The following is an 18,390-nucleotide window of genomic DNA, read 5'->3' on the forward strand; positions in this document are numbered from 1 at the left end:
GCTTTCGGGTGACCTCAGGATGGCCAAGCACCCACAGCATGGCCCTGAGGTGGCCCTGGTGGCCCTGGGGTGGCCCTAGCACCCATAGCATTGCCCCAGGGTGGCTTTGGGGTGACCTCAGGATGGCCAAGCACCCACAGCATGGCCCTGAGGTGGCCCTGGTGGCCCTGGGGTGGCCCTAGAACCTATTGCACTGCCCCAAGGTGGCTTTTAGGTGACCTCAGGATGGCCAAGCACCCACAGCATGGCCCTGAGGTGGCCCTGGTGGCCCTGGGGTGGCCCTAGCACCCATAGCATTGCCCCAGGGTGGCTTTGGGGTGACCTCAGGATGGCCAAGCACCCACAGCATGGCCCTGAGGTGGCCCTGGTGGCCCTGGGGTGGCCCTAGAACCTATTGCACTGCCCCAAGGTGGCTTTTAGGTGACCTCAGGATGGCCAAGCACCCACAGCATGGCCCTTGGGTGGCCCTGGGTGGCCTTAGCACCTATGACATTGCCCCAAGGTGGCTTTTAGGTGACCTCAGGATGGCCAAGCACCCACAGCATGACCCTGGGGTGGCCCCAGCACCCCCATGTCACCCCCCAGGTTGTCCCCAAACCCTCTGGTGACCACTCACGCTGCCAAAGTACTTGTCGAGCAGCTCGACGTAGCGGTGGATCAGCTCCAGCGTGATGAGCTCGTTGTCCTGCCCTTCGATGGCGCAGCAGAAGTAGAGGCTGGCGTACCTGGGGAGGGGGGGGCGACAATGACAAAACGGAGCGGGGAGGGGACACACACACCCCAAAACCCATCGGAGAAAGGCGGGGGGACGCATCAACGAGCCCCCCCGAAACGTGGCGAGTTACGGCCGTACCCACCTCGCTCGCCCCGCAAGGTTGGTCGTACCTTAACGGGGGGGACCTTGGGGATGTTGCAGGGGGGGGGAGGTGAGGTGGGGTGGGGGTGGGAGGGGATGGGGACAGGAGCGTCACCTCTTGTAGACGACTTTGAGGTCCCTCCACTCCAGGAAGCTGCACATCTTGGGTTTGCGGGCCAGGACCACCTGCATCAGCTCCCTCACCATCTTCTTCTTGTCCTTGTCGGCGGTGGCCAGGTACCACTTCTGGAGGCGCAGTTTGCCTTGGCGGCTGAAGAGCAGCATGAACCGCATCTGGGGACAGGGAGAGGGTCAGCGGGGGGGGGGGGGGCGGGGGAGGACACGGGACAAGGAAGGGGGACACGCAGGGGGACAAGGAAGGGGGACGTGGCGCAGGTCAGCGTGGGGTTTGGGGCCAGGGCGGGCAGAGGGAACGAGGGGATGGTGTGGAAGGGTCGGCGTGGGGACGAGGGGACAGGGTTGGGGGGCAGGATGGGGACGGGGCATGGGGGGGCGGTCAGTGTGGGGTTGGGGACAGGGAATGGGGGGGCCAGGAGGGGGGGACAGGGCAGGGAGAGACATGGGGGAGCCAGTGTGGGGACAGGGAAGGGGGGACAGGGCATGGGGGGGACGTGGGGTGGGTCATGGTGGATCAGGGGGGCAGCATAAGGGGACATGGGGGGGGGGCCAGTGTGGGGTTGGGGACAGGGAATGGGGGGGACAGGAGGGGGGGACAGGGCAGGGAGAGACATGGGGGGGCCAGTGTGGGGACAGGGAAGGGGGGACAGGGCATGGGGGGGACGTGGGGTGGGTCATGGTGGGTCAGGGGGGCAGCATAAGGGGACATGGGGGGGGCTAGTGTGGGGTTGGGGACAGGGAATGAGGGGGACAGGGCAGGGAGAGACATGGGGGGGCCAGTGTGGGGACAGGGAAGGGGGGACAGGGCATGGGGGGGACGTGGGGTGGGTCATGGTGGATCAGGGGGGCAGCATAAGGGGACATGGGGGGGGGGGCAGTGTGGGGTTGGGGACAGGGAATGAGGGGGACAGGGCAGGGAGAGACATGGGGGGGCCAGTGTGGGGACAGGGAAGGGGGGACAGGGCATGGGGGGGACGTGGGGTGGGTCATGGTGGATCAGGGGGGCAGCATAAGGGGACAAGGGGGGGGCCAGTGTGGGGTTGGGGACAGGGAATGGGGAGGACAGGAGGGGGACAGGGCATGGGGGGGTCAGTGTGGGGTTGGGGACAGGGAATGAGGGGGACAGGAGGGGGACAGGGCATGGGGGGGGTCAGTGTGGGGTTGGGGACAGGGAATGGGGGGGCCAGGAGAGGGACAGGGCAGGGAGAGACATGGGGGGGCCAGTGTGGGGACAGGGAAGGGGGGACAGGGCATGGGGGGGACGTGGGGTGGGTCATGGTGGGTCAGGGGGGCAGCATAAGGGGACATGGGGGGGGGGCAGTGTGGGGTTGGGGACAGGGAATGGGGAGGACAGGAGGGGGACAGGGCATGGGGGGGGTCAGTGTGGGGTTGGGGACAGGGAATGTGGGGGGGCCAGGAGGGGGACAGGGCAGGGAGAGACATGGGGGGGCCAGTGTGGGGACAGGGAAAGGGGGACAGGGCAGGGGGGGACGTGGGGTGGGTCAGCGTGGGGTTGGGGACAGGGAATGGGGGGGGGACATGGGGGGGTCTGCGTGGGGACAGGGGGACAGGCCATGGGGGGACACGAGGAGGTCAGTGTGGGGTTTGGGGACAGGGCGGGGGGGGGGGGACACACGACAGGATGGGGACAGGGCATGGGGTGACACTGGGGGGGGTCACCGTGGGGCTGGGGGGGGTCACCGTGGGGCTGGGGACAGGACATGGGGGGGGGGGGGTGTGTCAGCCTGGGCACCCGGGGCCACACCATGGGGGGGGGCTGTTGAGGACATAGGACAGGGTCAGAGGTCAGAGGTCAGGCCCGAATAGATCCCCCCCCTCGTTCCCCCCCGCCCTCACGTGACACACCCCCCCCCCCCCCACGTGACACCCCCGTTCTTCCTCCTTCCTCCCCCGGTAAGTGCCGTGCTCCCCACTCACCATAGCGCCGGGTCCCGGTGCCGGGGACCGGGGGGACACCGGGGGGACGGACCGGGGGAGGGGGGGGTCCGGTCCCGGGGGTCGGGGCTGGGCCGTTCTCCGCCTCCCGCCAGGCCCGGCCTCACCGCGCAGGCGCCGCCGCTTCCGGGAGGGGGGGGGGGGGGGGGCCTGGTCGCCGGGGCAACGAGAGGAGGAGCTTCCGGTGGAGGGGGGGCGGGGCCCGGTCGCCAGGGCAACGGGAGAGGAGCTTCCGGGAGGGGCGGGGCCATGTCGCCGGGGCAACGGGGGGAGGAGCTTCAGGGAGGGGCGGGGCCTTGTCGCCGTGGCAACGAGGGAGCGCGGCGAGACTCCCTAGCAACGGGAGGGGGGTGTGTGTGTGTGTCGTGTGTGTGTTGTGTGTTTCCATGGCAACGGAGGGGGTTACCGTGGCGACGGGGGTTGTAACCTCCATGGCGACCGAAGGGGCGGGTTCTGTCGCCATGGCAACCTGGAGGGAGGCGGGGAGGGACTCCCGTCTCCATAGTAACGGGACAACCGATGGGGGGGGGGGTGTGTTGCCATGGAGGTGGTGCGTTTCCATGGAGACAGACACGCCCCCCCCCCCCCCCCCCCCGGGAGTCTGTTGCCATGGTGACGATGGGGGTGGAGGGGCAGATTTTGGGGAGAAATGGGGCAGTTTGGGGTCAGTGGGGGCAGATTTTGGGGTGAAATGGGGGTAACTTGGGGTCCCTGGGACAGTTTCGGGGTAAAATTGGGCAGTTTCGGGTGGGTGGGGGCAGCTTTGGGGTGAAATGGGGCAGTTTGAGGTCACTGGGGGCAGATTTTGGGGTGAAATGGGGGTAAATTAGGGTTCGAGGGGGGCTGTTTTGGGGGTGACGGGGACACCCCACTGGGACATGGGGTTGACCCCCAACGCCATGACGCGATGGATGACATCATCACCAGGACATGGAGGCTGACCCCCAATACTGTGACACGATGGATGACATCATCACTAGGACATGGGGGTTGACCCCCAACGTCATGACGCAATGGATGACATCATCACCAGAACATGGGGGTTGACCCCCCAACACCGTGATGCGTTGGATGACATCATCACCAGGACACGGTGGATGACGTCATCACCAGGACACGACGCTTGACCCCCAACGCCATGACGCGATGGGTGACATCATCACCAGGACGTGGGGGTTGACACCCCCCCCCCCCCCCAAATATATTACTCTCTCCAATAAATTACAGCTCTCCCCAGCCCCACATGGCCCCAACATGGTCCCATGGAGGGCCCAACCCGCCGTGGGGCCGACCCCGCTGTGGGGCCGACCCCGCCGTGGGGCGCTCAGGGTTCCGTCACCTGTCCCACGAAGAGGATGGCGCCTGTGGGGGGAGAGAGGGGTCAGGGAGCCCCCCCGGACCCACATCCATGGTGCACAGAGGCCCCAAACCAACATCCGTGGGGCACAGACCCACCCCCCCACCCCCCAAGACCCACATCCATGGGTCATGGACACCCCCGAACCCAAATCCATGGGGCACAGAACCCCCCCCCCCCAAATGCACATCCACATGGCATGGAACCCCCAGAACCCACATCCATGGGACATGAAGTCCCCCAACCCAAATCTATGGGGCACAAAGCCCCCCCCAAGCCCCCCATCCGTGGGTCATTGACACCCCCAAACCCACATCCATGGGGCAGGGAGCCCCCCCAAACCCAAATCCATGGGGCACGGAGCCCCTAAATCCACATCCGCGAGGCATCAGTCTTCCTGAGACCCCCAGCCACGAGTCCTGGGTCATGAGCAACCCCCCCCCCCAGCCCCACAAGTGCCCTCCCACCCCCACCCCATACCAGTGGGGTTGTGGCGCAGGAGGAAGAGGAAGGGCCGATCCAGGAGGATTTCCAGGGGCGCCATGCGGGAGTAGACGATGGCGGCTGCAGGGGGGAGGGGGACAGAGCTGTGAGGACCCCCCCATCACCCCCATTCCCAAGGGACCCAGGCGTCCGGGTACCCCTATTCCCAAGGGACCCAGGTGTCCGAGCACCCATCACCCCTATTCCCAAGGGATCCAGGTGTCCGGGCACCCCAGTTCCTGAGGGACCCAGGTGTCCGAGCACCCATCACCCCCATTCCCAAGGGATCCAGGTGTCCGGGCACCCCAATTCCCAAGGGACCCAGGTGTCCAAGCACCCAGCACCCCAGTTCCCTAGGGATCCAGGCATCTGAGCACCCATCAGCCCCATTCCCTAGGGATCCAGGCATCTGAGCACCCATCACCCCAATTCCCAAGGGACCCAGGTGTCTGAGCACCCACCACACCCATTCCCAAGGGACCCAGGCGTCCGGGCACCCCAATTCCCAAGGGACCCAGGTGTCCGAGCACCCATCACCCCAGTTCCCTAGGGATCCAGGCATCTGAGCACCCATCAGCCCCATTCCCTAGGGATACAGGCATCTGAGCACCCATCACCCCAATTCCCAAGGGACCCAGGTGTCCGAGCACCCATCACCCCTATTCCCAAGGGATCCAGGTGTCCGGGCACCCCAATTCCCATCGGACCCAGGTGTCCGAGCACCCATCACCCCAGTTCCCTAGGGATCCAGGCATCTGAGCACCCATCAGCCCCATTCCCTAGGGATACAGGCATCTGAGCACCCTAATTCCCAAGGGACCCAGGTGTCTGAGCACCCATCACACCCATTCCCAAGGGACCCAGGCGTCCGGGCACCCCAGTTCCCAAGGGACCCAGGTGTCCGAGGACTCGTCACCCCCATTCCCAAGGGACCCAGGTGTCCGAGGACTCGTCACCCCCCATTCCCAAGGGATCCAGGTGTCCGGGCACCCCAATTCCCAAGGGACCCAGGTGTCCGAGCACCCATCACCCCAGTTCCCTAGGGATCCAGGCATCTGAGCACCCATCACCCCAGTTCCATAGGGATCCAGGCATCCGAGCACCCAGCACTCCCATTCCCAAGGGATTCAGGCATCCGGGCACCCATCACTCCCATTCCCAGGGGACCCAGGCGTCCGGTCACCCCCATTCCCAAGGGATCCAGGTGTCCGTGTCCCCTGGTGTCACTCACCGGTGCCTGATGCCACCTGGGTGCCGTTCTCCGTCACTTCCATCCTCACCTTCTGCAGGGCTTGGCCCAGGACAAGGGGCTCCTCAACTGGGGGGTGGGGTGGGGTTAGGGGTGACCCCAGGACACCCGGGTCCCCCCCAGCACCCACCTGGGGACAAGGATTTGGGGGGGGGGGTGTCCCTTTACCTGAGAGTGGGGTGAAGTCGGCGGCGTCGGGGTCAAAGAGGGCGCGGACCCCCAAGGACTTCAGGGGTGCTCGGAGGTCCCAGGTGGTCTCCAGGGAGAAGCTGGAGGGTGGGGGGGGTGGGGGGGTGTCACCCAAGGGACCCAGGTGTCCGGGGGTCCCACCCAAATCCCCCCCAGCACCCAAGGGACCCAGGTGTCCCCCTTCCCAGGGGACCCAGGCATCCAGGGGTCCCACCCAAATCCCCCCCGGCACCCAAGGGACCCAGGTGTCCCCCTTCCCAGGGGACCCAGGCGTCTGGGGGTCCCACCCAAATCCCCCCCGGCACCCAAGTGACCCAGGTGTCCCCCTTCCCAGGAGACCCAGGCGTCCGGGGGTCCCACCCAAATCCCCCCCAGCACCCAAGGGACCCAGGTGTCCCCCTTCCCAGGGGACCCAGGCGTCCGGGGGTCCCACCCATCACTCCCACCCCCCCCCCCCCAGCACCCAAGGGACCCAGGCGTCCGGGCTCACCGGGGCAGGACGAGGACACGGGGCGCGGGGCTCATGTTGGTGATCCAGGTGGTGACAAGTTGGGCGTCCAGGAGGCGGGTGAGGGTGACGATGGGGACGCCCCGCCAGAAGGGGGCCACCAGCAGCATGGCCACCTCCTCCCCGCTGTAGGGGACCTCCACCACCTCGTAGGGGACACCCTCCGGCGTCTCGAAGTCCCCTGGGGTGACATGGTGTCAGGGGGGGGGACCCAGACGTCCGGGAGATGGTGGGGCAGGGTGTGACACAGGGGACACAGGGTGACACGAGGGGACCCAGGCGTCCGGGTGCCGGGGTGGGTGACCGAGCAAGGTGACACAAGGGGACACAGGGTGACATGGGGGGACCCAGGTGTCTGGGAGATGGGATGGGGGGGTCCAAGTAGGGTGACACAAGGGGACCCATGAGGGGACACAGGGGGACCCAGGGTGACAGGAGGGGACCCAGATGTCCGGCAGATGGGATGGGTGACCGAGTAGGGTGACATGGGGGGACCCAGGGTGACACAGGGGGAGACAGGTGTCCAGGTGCTGGGGTAGGGCTCCAAGCAGGGTGACACAGGGTGACATGAGGGGACCTAAGCGTCCAGGTGCTGGGGTGGGTGACCGAGTAGGGTGACATGGGGTGACACAGGGGACCCAGGGTGACATGAGGGGACTCAGATGTCTGGGAGATGGGGTGGGTGACCAGGTAGGGTGACATGGGGTGACGCAGAATGACATGGGGGGACCCAGGGTGACACAGGGGGACGCAGGTGACCAGGTGCTGGGGTAGGGCTCCAAGCAGGGTGACATGGTAGGACACGGGGTGACACAGGGGGACACAGGCATCTGGGAGATGGGGTAGGGGTCCAAGCAGGGTGACACAGGGTGACATGAGGAGACCTAAGCATCCAGGTGCTGGGGTGGGTGATGGAGTAGGGTGACATGGGGTGACACAGGGGACCCAGGTGTCCGGGGGGGGTGTGTCTCTCACCGCAGTTGAACTTGGCCGTCTGTGCCATCATGGGGACGGTGACGACGGTGCCATCGCCCCTGTGGAAGGGCCGGGGCCGGGTGGCGGCGGGGGGGAAGGGGCTCAGCCAGGCACCCTTGAAGTAGACGGCGTTGGCCAACACCAGGCGGGTGTTGGCACCCACCGCGCCGGGGGGCAGCAGCCCCTGGATCAGCCCTGGGGGGACAAGGGCACCCGTCACCCCCATTCCCAAGGGACCCACTCGTCCGAGCACCCATCACCCCCATTCCCAAGGGACCCAGCTGTTTCAGCACCCAGCGCCCCAATTCCCAAGGGATCCAGGTGTCCGAGCACCCAACACCCCAATTCCCAAGGGATCCAGGTGTCTGAGCACCCATCGCCCTCATTCCCAAGGGATCCAGATGTCCGAGCACCCATCACCCCCATTCCCAAGGGACCCAGGCATCTGAGCACCCATCACCCCCATTCCCAGGGGACCCAGGCATCTGAGCACCCAGCACTCCAATTCCCTAGGGATCTTAGGTGTCCGAGCACCCATCACCCCCATTCCCAAGGGATCCAGATGTCCGAACGCCCATCACCCCCATTCCCAAGGGACCCAGGTGTCCAGGCACCCCAATTCCCAAGGGACCCAGGTGTCTGAGCACCCATCACCCCCATTCCCAGGGGACCCAGGTGTCCCAGCACCCAGTACCCCCATTCCCAAGGGACCCAGGAATCTGGGCACCCCAATTCCCAAGGGACCCAGGTGTCCTAGCACCCATCGCCCCCATTCCCAAGGGACCTGGGCGTCTGGGCATCCCAATTCCCAAGGGACCCAGGTGTCTGAGCACCCATCACCCCAATTCCCTAGGGATCCAGATGTCCGAGCACCCATCACCCCCATTCCCAAGGGACCCAGGCATCTGAGCACCCATCACCCCAATTCCCAAGGGACCCGGGCGTCTGAGCACCCCCATTCCCAAGGGACCCAGGCGTCTGGGCACCCATCACCCCCATTCCCAAGGGATCCAGGTTTCCGGGCCCCCCCGACCCCCCCCCCCCGAGGCTGCTCACCCTGCGTTTGCTCCTGCACCCAGGCGTCGAGGAGGGCGCGGGCACCCTCCCCCCGTTGGAAGTCCACCCTGGCCAGGCGTCGGGGGCCCAGGGCCCGGACGAAGCGGGAGACGAAGCCGGGGGTCAGCGTCACCCCCCGCCCCACAAAAAGTCCCTCGGCCACCGCCAGGAGGTGGCCGGGTCCCCTCAGCGCCCGGCGCAGCACCCGCAGCTCCGCCGCCACCTCTGGATCTGTGGGGTGGGGTGAGGAAACTGAGTCACGGCGTGGGGATGGGGAAACCCGTGGGAGACCCAGTGTGGGGCTGGGGACACCCGTGGGTGACCTGGTGTGGGGACACTCATGGGAGACCCGGCACGGGGGACACCCACGGGCGAGCTCGTATGGGGACAGGAATAGCCATGGGAGAACCAGTGTGGGGTTGGGGACATCTATGGGTCACCCGGTGTGAGGGACACCCATGGGAGACCCAGCGTGGGGTTGGGGCCACCCATGGGTGACCCGGTGTGAGGGACACCCATGGGACACCCAGTGTGGAGTTGGGGGCACCCACGGATGACCTGGTGTGAGGATAGGGACCCCACAACCCACCCCACCATGGGGACAGGGACCCCAAGGTGTCCCCCATGGGGATGGAGACTCCCCACCCCCCCCACCATGGGGACAGGGACCCCAAGGTGTCCCCCATGAGGATGGAGACTCCCCACCCCCCCCACCATGGGGACAGGGACACCAAGGTGTCCACCATGAAGATGGAGACCTGACCATGGGGACAGAGACCCCACAACCCACCCCACCATGGGGACAAGGACCCCCAAGGTGTCCCCCATGGGGATGGAGACCCCCCCACCCCCTGCCACCATGGGGACAAGAACCTCACAACCCAACCCACCATGGGGACAAGGACCCCAGTGTGTCCCCCATGAGGTTGGAGACCCCAGCACCCACCCCACCATGGGGACGGGGACACCTTGGTGTCCAGCATGAAGATGGAGACCCCACCATGGGGACAAGGACCCCCAAGGTGTCCCCCATGGGGATGGAGACCCCACCAGGGGGACAAGGACCCCACAACCCACCCCACCATGGGCACAAGGCCCCTCAAGGTGTCCACCATGAAGATGGAGACCCCACCGTGGGGACAAGGACCACCAAGGTGTCCCCCATGGGGATGGAGACCCCACCAGGGGGACAAGGACCCCACCACCCACCCCACCATGGGGACAAGGACCGCAGGGACCCTCACCGTTGATGCTGAAGCCCATGGCCGTCTCAAGCTGGTGACGGCTATGTCCAGCGGTGGCCAGTTGGAGGGCCACCAGCACGGCGGTGGCCCCGTGGGGGGCGAAGATGGCGTTGGTGTCCCCTCGGTGTCCCATCGCCTCCCGGAAGAGCCGCAGCCCAAAGTCGGTCACCAGCCGGGCCACCCGACCTGTCACCGGTGTCCCAGCACCCGCCAGGGCCACCCAGGCCAGGGCCACCAGGGCCACTGGGGCCACGCGCATCCTGAAAGGACCCAGGAGTCCGGGGGTCACCGAGGTGACCCTGATGGTGACCCCGGTGCTGGTCCCGGTACCAGTTTCAACCCCAATCCCAGTCCCGATGCTGGTTCCAATCCCAATCCCAGCCCTGGTCCACGTTCCAGTCCCGGTCTTGGTACTGGTCCCAGTCCCAATCCCAGTCCCAGTGCTGGTGCTAGCACTGGTCCCAGTTCTGGTACTGGTCCCAGTGCTGGTCCCCATTCCTGTCCCATTCCCAGTGTTGGTCCCAGTGCTGGTGCGGATCCCAGTCCTGATACTGATCTCAGTTCCCATTCCCAGTCCCGGCACTGGTCCCATTCCCAGTCCTCACGCTAGTCCCAGTCCCAATCCCAGTCCTGGTGCTGGTTCCAGTCTTGGTGTTAGCCCCAATCCCAGTCCCAGTGCTGGTGCTAGCCCTGGTCCCAGTCCCAATCCCAGTTCTTGTACTGGTCCGGGTCCCAGTCCTGGTGTTGGTCCCAGTCCTGATCCCTGTTCCAGTCCCGATCCCAGTCCTGGTCCCAGTCCCAATCCCAGTCCTGGTGCTGGTCCCAGTCCCAGTCCCAGTACTGGTCCCAGTCCTGGTGCTGGTCCCAGTCCCAGTCCCTGTTCCAGTGCCAATCCCAGTCCTGGTACTGGTCCCAATTCCAGTCCCAGTGCTGGTCCCAGTCCCAATCCCAGTCCTGGTCCCGGTCCCGGTCCCTGTTCCAGTCCCAGTCCCGGTCCTGGTCCCAGTCCCAATCCCAGTCCCGGTGCTGGTCCCAGTCCCAGTCCCGGTGCTGGGTCCCCCCAGTTCCCCCTTACCTGTTGGTCCCGATCCCGGCGTCAGTCCTGGTCTCAGTCCCGGTGTTGGTCCCACTCTCCCAGTATCAGCACTGGTTTTGGTCCCGGTGTCCTGATGTTGGTCCTTCTCCCAGTCCCGGTGTCCTGGTCCCAGTCCCAGTATCCCAGTGTCAGTCCTGGTGTCCCGGTTTTGGTCCCGGTGTCCCAGTATCGGTCCCGCTGTCCCAGTACCAGTCCTGGTGTCGGTCCCAGTATTCCAGTATCAGTCCCAGTATCCCACTCCTGGTCCTGGTGTCAGTCCCAGTATCCCGGTGTTGTTCCTGGTGTCCCCGTCTTGGTCTCGGTGTCCCGGTGTCCCGGTGTCCCAGTATCCCGGTGTGCCAGTGTCCCAGTGTCCCAGTGTCCCGTCCCGGTGGCTCCCAGCTCTGGGCCGCCTCCGGCCGCGGCAGCGGCTTTAAAAGGCCGGGGGTGGGGGGGGTGGGGGGGTGTTTCCACTCGTGTCCCGTCCCCCCCCCCCCCCCGCCCCGACGTCACCACCCACATCCCACGTCCCGTGTCCCTCCCCGTGTCCCCCCCCCCATGTCACCGCCCACGTCCCTCCCCGTGCCCCCCATGTGCCCCGTGTCCCACGTCCCCAGTGACCCCCCCCGTGGTTCCCCATGACCCCCCCGTCCCCCCTGTGGCACCCCCCCGACCCCACTGCCCCCCATGTGCCCTGTGTCCCACGTCCCCAGTGACCACCCATGTCCCCTGTGACCCCCCCGTGTCCCCTGTGACCCCCGCCCTGTCCCCACTGCCCCCCATGTCCCCCGTGTCCCACGTCCCCAGTGACGCCCCCCCGTGTCCCCTGTGACTCCCCCGTCCCCACTGCCCCCCATGTCCCCCATGTCCCATGTCACCAGTGACCCCTCCGTGTCCCCCCCGTGTCCCCTGTGACCCCCCCATGTCCCCCGTGCCCCATGTCCCCCGCGACCCCCCCGTGTCCCCTGTGACCCCCCCCATGTCCCCCATGCCCCATGTCCCCCGCGACCCCCCTGTGACCCCCTCTCTGCCCCCCTGTCCCCCCTGTCCCCCACGTCCCCTGTGCCCCCCCATGTCCCCACAGTCCCCCCCATATGCCCAGTGCCCCCCCGTGTCCCCCGTGTCACCTATCTCGGGGCCCCCAGGCATCCGGGCGGGGTGTCACCCCCCCCCGAACCCTGTGTTGTCCCCGGGGTGACGCCAGGGCCCCTTCCTGCGGGGTGACGTGGTGGCAGCGGTGACAGCGGGGCGGGGGGGGGAACCCCGGGAGTGCCCGGACGCCTGGGTACCTCAGGGGATTTTTTGGGGGGGGGGGGTGTGTCAGGGTGCCCGGACATCTGGGTCACTCAGGGGACTATTTTTTTTTTGGGGGGGGGGGGGGTGTCAGGGTGCCTGGACACCTGGGTCCCCCTGGGGTCAAGGGGGTCAGTGGGATTTTGGGGGGGGGGGGGTCAAGGTGTCCGGACACCCGGGTCCCCTTAGGGTCAGGGATTTTGGGGGGGGGGGCTCAGGGTGCCCGGATGCCTGGGTCCCTCAGGGGACTTTTTTTTTGGGGGGGGGGGGTCAGGGTGCCTGGACACCAGGGTCCCCTTGGGGTCAGGGGGGTCAGTGGGATTTTGGGGGGGGGGCTCAGGGTGCCTGGACACCAGGGTCCCCTTGGGGTCAAGGATTTTGGGGTGGGGGGGGTCAGGGTGCCTGGACATCAGGGTCCCCTTGGGGTCAGGGGGGTCAGTGGGATTTTTTCTGGGGGGGGGGCTCAGGGTGCCCAGACGCCTGGGTCCCCTTAGGCTCAGGGATTTTGGGGGGGGGGGGGTCGGGTGCCCAGACACCTGGGTCCCTCAGGGGACTTTTTTTTTGGGGGGGGGTCAGGGTGCCCAGACACCTGGGTCCCTCAGGGGACTTTTTTTTTGGGGGGGGGGGTCAGGGTGCCTGGACACCTGGGTCCCCTTGGGGTCAGGGGGGTCAGTGGGATTTTTTCGGGGGGGGGGGCTCAGGGTGCCCAGACACCTGGGTCCCTCAGGGGACTTTTTTTTTGGGGGGGGGGTCAGGGTGCCTGGACAACTGGGTCCCCTTGGGGTCAAGGATTTTGGGGTGGGGGGGGTCAGGGTGCCCAGACACCAGGGTCCCCTTGGGGTCAGGGGGGTCAGGGGGATTTTGGGGGGGGTCAGGGAGGTCAGGGGGATTGTCTGGGGGGGGGGGGGGGGTGTCAGGGTGCCCGGACGCCCGTTTTTTTTTTTTTCCCAGGGCTGGGTGGGGGCTGAGGCCCGTTGGGTGGGGGGGGGGTGTGGGGGGTGTGGGTGGCCGGGGGGGGGGGGGGGGGGGGTTGGGTGGGGGGGGGTGGCGGGCTGCCCGGCTGCCTGGGTCCCTTCCCAGTCTGCTGAGTAAACCCAGTTGGGCCGGACGCCCGGAGCCCTGGGTTCCCTTCCCAGAGACGGCTCCGGATGTCGGGGGGGGGACGACATATGGCGGGGGGGGGGGGGGACGGACGACGGAGGGGAATGGGATGGGGGCCAAATTCCACCCCCCCCTCCCCCCCGCCCCGAAACCGGGGTAAAAATAACCCGGGTGGAAACGGAGCCAGGATCGGGCCCCATGACGGTGTCAGCGCCCCAGTGACACACCAGTGCTCCCAGTGCCCCACTGACACCCCCCCCCCCATAGACACACCAGTGCTCCCAGTGCCCCACTGATCCCCTCCCCATAGACACACCAGTGCTCCCAGTGCCCCACTGATCCCCCCCCCCATAGACACACCAGTGCTCCCAGTGCCCCACTGATCCCCCCCATAGACACACCAGTGCTCCCAGTGCCCCACTCACCCCCCCATAGAAACACCAGTGCTCCCAGTGCCCCACTGAGCCCCCCCCATAGACACACCAGTGCTCCCAGTGCCCCACTCACCCCCCCCATAGACACACCAGTGCTCCCATTGCCCCACTGATCCCCCCCATAGACACACCAGTGCTCCCATTGCCCCACTGAGCCCCCCCCATAGACACACCAGTGCTCCCAGTGCCCCACTCACCCCCCCCATAGACACACCAGTGCTCCAGTGCCTCACTCACCCCCCCCATAGACACACCAGTGCTCCCAGTGCCCCACTGAGCCCCCCCCATAGACACACCAGTGCTCCCAGTGCCCCACTCACCCCCCTCCATAGACACACCAGTGCTCCCAGTACCCCACTGACCCCCCTCCATAGACACACCAGTGCTCCCAGTGCCCCACTGACCCACCCCCCCATAGACACACCAGTGCTCCCAGTGCCTCACTCACCCCCCCATAGACACACCAGTGCTCCCAGTGCCCCACTCACCCCCCCATAGACACACCAGTGCTCCCAGTGCCCCACTCACCCCCCCATAGACACACCAGTGCTCCCAGTGCCCCACTGACCCCCCCCCCATAGACACACCAGTGCTCCCAGTGCCCCACTCACCCCCCTCCATAGACACACCAGTGCTCCCAGTGCCCCACTCACCCCCCACATAGACACACCAGTGCTCCCAGTGCCCCACTCACCCCCCCCATAGACACACCAGTGCTCCCAGTGCCCCACTCACCCCCCCATAGACACACCAGTGCTCCCAGTGCCCCACTGACCCCCCCCCCATAGACACACCAGTGCTCCCAGTGCCCCACTCACCCCCCCTCCATAGACACACCAGTGCTCCCAGTGCCCCACTGAGCCCCCTCCATAGACACACCAGTGCTCCCAGTGCCCCACTCACCCCCCTCCATAGACACACCAGTGCTCCCAGTGCCCCACTGACCCCCCCATAGACACCACCAGTGCTCCCAGTGCCCCACTGACCCCCCCATAGACACACCAGTGCTCCCAGTGCCCCACTGATCCCCCCCCATAGACACACCAGTGCTCCCAGTGCCCCACTGATCCCCTCCCCATAGACACACCAGTGCTCCCATTGCCCCACTGACCCCCCCCCATAGACACACCAGTGCTCCCAGTGCCCCACTGACCCCCCTCCATAGACACACCAGTGCTCCCAGTGCCTCACTCACCCCCCCCATAGACACACCAGTGCTCCCAGTGCCCCACTCACCCCCCTCCATAGACACACCAGTGCTCCCAGTGCCCCACTGAGCCCCCTCCATAGACACACCAGTGCTCCCAGTGCCCCACTTACCCCCCACATAGACACACCAGTGCTCCCAGTGCCCCACTGAGCCCCCTCCATAGACACACCAGTGCTCCCAGTGCCCCACTCACCCCCCTCCATAGACACACCAGTGCTCCCAGTGCCCCACTGAGCCCCCTCCATAGACACACCAGTGCTCCCAGTGCCCCACTTACCCCCCACATAGACACACCAGTGCTCCCAGTGCCCCACTGAGCCCCCTCCATAGACACACCAGTGCTCCCAGTGCCCCACTCACCCCCCCCATAGACACACCAGTGCTCCCAGTGCCCCACTGAGCCCCCTCCATAGACACACCAGTGCTCCCAGTGCCCCACTCACCCCCCACATAGACACACCAGTGCTCCCAGTGCCCCACTGAGCCCCCCCATAGACACACCAGTGCTCCCAGTGCCCCACTCACCCCCCCCATAGACACACCAGTGCTCCCAGTGCCCCACTGAGCCCCCCCATAGACACACCAGTGCTCCTAGTGCCTCACTCACCCCCCCCATAGACACACCAGTGCTCCCAGTGCCCCACTGACCCCTCCCCATAGACACACCAGTGCTCCCAGTGCCCCACTGACCCCCCTCCATAGACACACCAGTGCTCCCAGTGCCCCACTCACCCCCCCCATAGACACACCAGTGCTCCCAGTGCCCCACTCACCCCCCAGTGCCCCATAGCACCCCCATAGATCCTCCCAGTGCCTCAACAGAACCCCTATAGACCCCCCCACTGCCCCATAGACCCCCCCATAAACCCCCACTTTCTCCATAGACCCCCCCAGTGCCCCATAGAGCCCCCCACTGCCTCCACAGACCCCCCCCAGTGCCCCATAGACCCCCCATAGACCCCACTGACTCCATAGACCCCCCCAGTGCCCCATAGACCCCCCATAGACCCCACTGACTCCATAGACCCCCCCAGTGCCCCATAGACCCCCCCCATAGACCCCACTGACTCCATAGACCCCCCCAGTGCCCCATAGACCCCCCATAGACCCCACTGACTCCATAGACCCCCCCAGTGCCCCATAGACCCCCCATAGACCCCACTGACTCCATAGGCCCCCCCAGTGCCCCATAGACCCCCCCCACAGACGGCACTGACTCCATAGACCCCCCCAGTGTCCCATAGACCCCCCATAGACCCCACTGACTCCATAGATTCCCCCAGTGCCCCATAGACCCCCCCACAGACGGCGCTGACTCCATAGGCCCCCCCAGTGCCCCATAGACCCCACTGACTCCATAGGGCCCCCCCAGTGCCCCATAGCCCCCTCACTGCCCCATAGATCCCCCCAAACCCCCTTTGCAGCCCCTTCCTGTGTCGCGTCCCCCCCCCCCGCCGCAGGGGGATTCTCCAGGGGCTCGTAGAGGGGTTGAACCCGGTGGCATCGACGGGGGGGTGGGGGGGGACGGACGGTCACAGACCATGAGTTGTCGTCCCCCCCCGCCCCGTCCTTCCCCCCCCCCAAAAAAAGAACCAAAAAATCTACAGTCCAGAAATATGCCGGCAAATCACCTTTTCCGGTGGTTTTTTGCCCAAAATTGGCCATTGTGAGGGCGGGCGGGGCGGGGGGGGGGGGGGGGGGGGGAAGGAGTAAAAAGAGAGGAATTTCCTCGGAAACACCAATTCGGTGCTTTTCCACCCCAAAAAGAATGCGGGGGGGCGGAGGTGGGGGGGGGGATTATTCATGGCGGGGGTGGGCCGCGGCCCGTCACGGCTGGGACACGCGTGTGCTGCGGGGGGGGGGGGACGGGGGGGCGCGGACACACGTGTGAGTCATGGGCTGAGGGTGGGGGGGGGGACGGGGACACACATCACCCCACACGTGGGGCCTCATTGCAGACACCCCCCCCCTCCCCCCCAGCACCCAAATCCAGCACTCAGACCCCCCCCCAGCACCCAGACCCCCCCCAGGACCCCAATTCAGCACCCAGCCCCCCCCACCGGCACCCAGACCCCCCCCCAGCACGCCAATCCAGCACTCAGACCCCCCCCCAGCACCCAGACCCCCCCCAGGACCCCAATCCAGCACCCAGACCCCCCCCCCAGCACCCCAATCCAGCACTCAGACCCCCCCCCCAGCACCCAGACCCCCCCCAGGACCCCAATCCAGCACCCAGACCCCCACCCCGGCACGCAGACCCCCCCCAGCACCCAGATTCCCCCCCCCAGCACCCCAATCCAGCACCCAGACCCCCTCACCGGCACCCAGATTCCCCCCCCAGCACCCCAATCCAGCACCCAGACCCCCTCACCGGCACCCAGACCCCCCCCCAGCACCCAGATTCCCCCCCCAGCACCCCAATCCAGCACCCAGACCCCCCCCCAGCACCCCAATTCAGCACTCAGACCCCCCCCCCAGCACCCAGACCCCCCCCAGGACCCCAATCCAGCACCCAAACACCCTCACCGGCACGCAGACCCCCCCCAAGCACCCCATGTCAGCACCCAGACCCCCCCCAGGACCCCAATCCAGCACCCAGACCCCCCCCAGGACCCCAATTCGGCACCCAGCCCCCCCCACCGGCACCCAGATTCCCCCCCCAGCACCCCAATCCAGCACCCAGACCCCCCCCCCCAGCACCCAAATTCCCCCCCGAGCACCCCAATTCAGCACCCAGACCCCCACCCCGGCACGCAGACCCCCCCCAGCACCCAGATTCCCCCCCGAGCACCCCAATTCAGCACCCAGACCCCCACCCCGGCACGCAGACCCCCCCCAGCACCCAGATTCCCCCCCCCAGCACCCCAATCCAGCACCCAGACCCCCTCACCGGCACCCAGACACCCCCCCAGCACCCAGATTCCCCCCCCAGCACCCCAATTCAGCACCCAGACCCCCACCCCGGCACACAGACCCCCCCCGAGCACCCAGATTCCCCCCCCAGCACCCCATTTCAGCGCCCAGACACCCCCCACCGGCACGCAGACCCCCCCAGCACCCAGACCCCCAGACACCACCCACCCCAGCACCCCCACCCCTCCCCAGCACCCAGACACCCCCCCAGACCCCTCCCCAGCACCCAGACACCCCCCCCCCCCAGCACCCCCACCCCCAGAAACCCCTCCCAGCACCTAGACCCCCCCCAGAACAGCCCCATACCCTCCATCAGCCCCTCCACCCCCCCGGCACCCAGACCCCCCCTAGGA

The 18,390-nt window shown here is 66.8% G+C and overlaps 2 protein-coding genes across 2 annotated transcripts; both read right to left on the reverse strand.

Annotated features, from left to right (window-relative positions):
* Window positions 1-382: 382 nt before the first annotated feature.
* LOC134509449 (AP-1 complex subunit sigma-1A-like) lies at window positions 383-3,073 on the reverse strand. The gene is made up of 3 exons (XM_063321986.1): window positions 2,933-3,073; window positions 972-1,150; window positions 383-725 (listed from the first exon to the last, which is right to left on the reverse strand). The coding sequence occupies exons 1-3, from the start codon at window positions 2,933-2,935 to the stop codon at window positions 575-577; spliced, it is 333 nt and encodes a 110-aa protein (XP_063178056.1). The 5' UTR covers window positions 2,936-3,073; the 3' UTR covers window positions 383-574.
* Window positions 3,074-4,174: 1,101 nt separating this feature from the next.
* LOC134509448 (plasminogen activator inhibitor 1-like) lies at window positions 4,175-11,457 on the reverse strand. Its single transcript, XM_063321985.1, has 9 exons — window positions 11,087-11,457; window positions 10,012-10,271; window positions 8,768-8,998; window positions 7,712-7,906; window positions 6,719-6,917; window positions 6,208-6,308; window positions 6,022-6,108; window positions 4,788-4,871; window positions 4,175-4,312 (listed from the first exon to the last, which is right to left on the reverse strand). The coding sequence occupies exons 2-9, from the start codon at window positions 10,268-10,270 to the stop codon at window positions 4,275-4,277; spliced, it is 1,194 nt and encodes a 397-aa protein (XP_063178055.1). The 5' UTR covers window position 10,271; window positions 11,087-11,457; the 3' UTR covers window positions 4,175-4,274.
* Window positions 11,458-18,390: the final 6,933 nt, after the last annotated feature.

Source organism: Chroicocephalus ridibundus, unplaced genomic scaffold (assembly GCF_963924245.1).
Source record: "Chroicocephalus ridibundus unplaced genomic scaffold, bChrRid1.1 SCAFFOLD_332, whole genome shotgun sequence".
In the NCBI taxonomy this organism is placed as follows: domain Eukaryota; kingdom Metazoa; phylum Chordata; class Aves; order Charadriiformes; family Laridae; genus Chroicocephalus; species Chroicocephalus ridibundus.

Excerpts from the sequence above, each read along its gene's own strand:
- LOC134509449 (XM_063321986.1), bottom strand. Across the intron at positions 726-971 it reads CTCAAAGTCGTCTACAAGAG|GTACGCCAGCCTCTACTTCT; the intron begins GTGACGCTCCTG and ends CCCCCTCCCCAG.
- LOC134509448 (XM_063321985.1), bottom strand. The coding sequence starts at position 10,270 with ATGCGCGTGGCCCCAGTGGCCCTGGTGGCCCTGGCCTGGGTGGCCCTG. Across the intron at positions 8,999-10,011 it reads CATGGGCTTCAGCATCAACG|ATCCAGAGGTGGCGGCGGAG; the intron begins GTGAGGGTCCCT and ends CCCACCCCACAG. Across the intron at positions 4,872-6,021 it reads CCAGGTGGCATCAGGCACCG|CCGCCATCGTCTACTCCCGC; the intron begins GTGAGTGACACC and ends TCCCCCCTGCAG.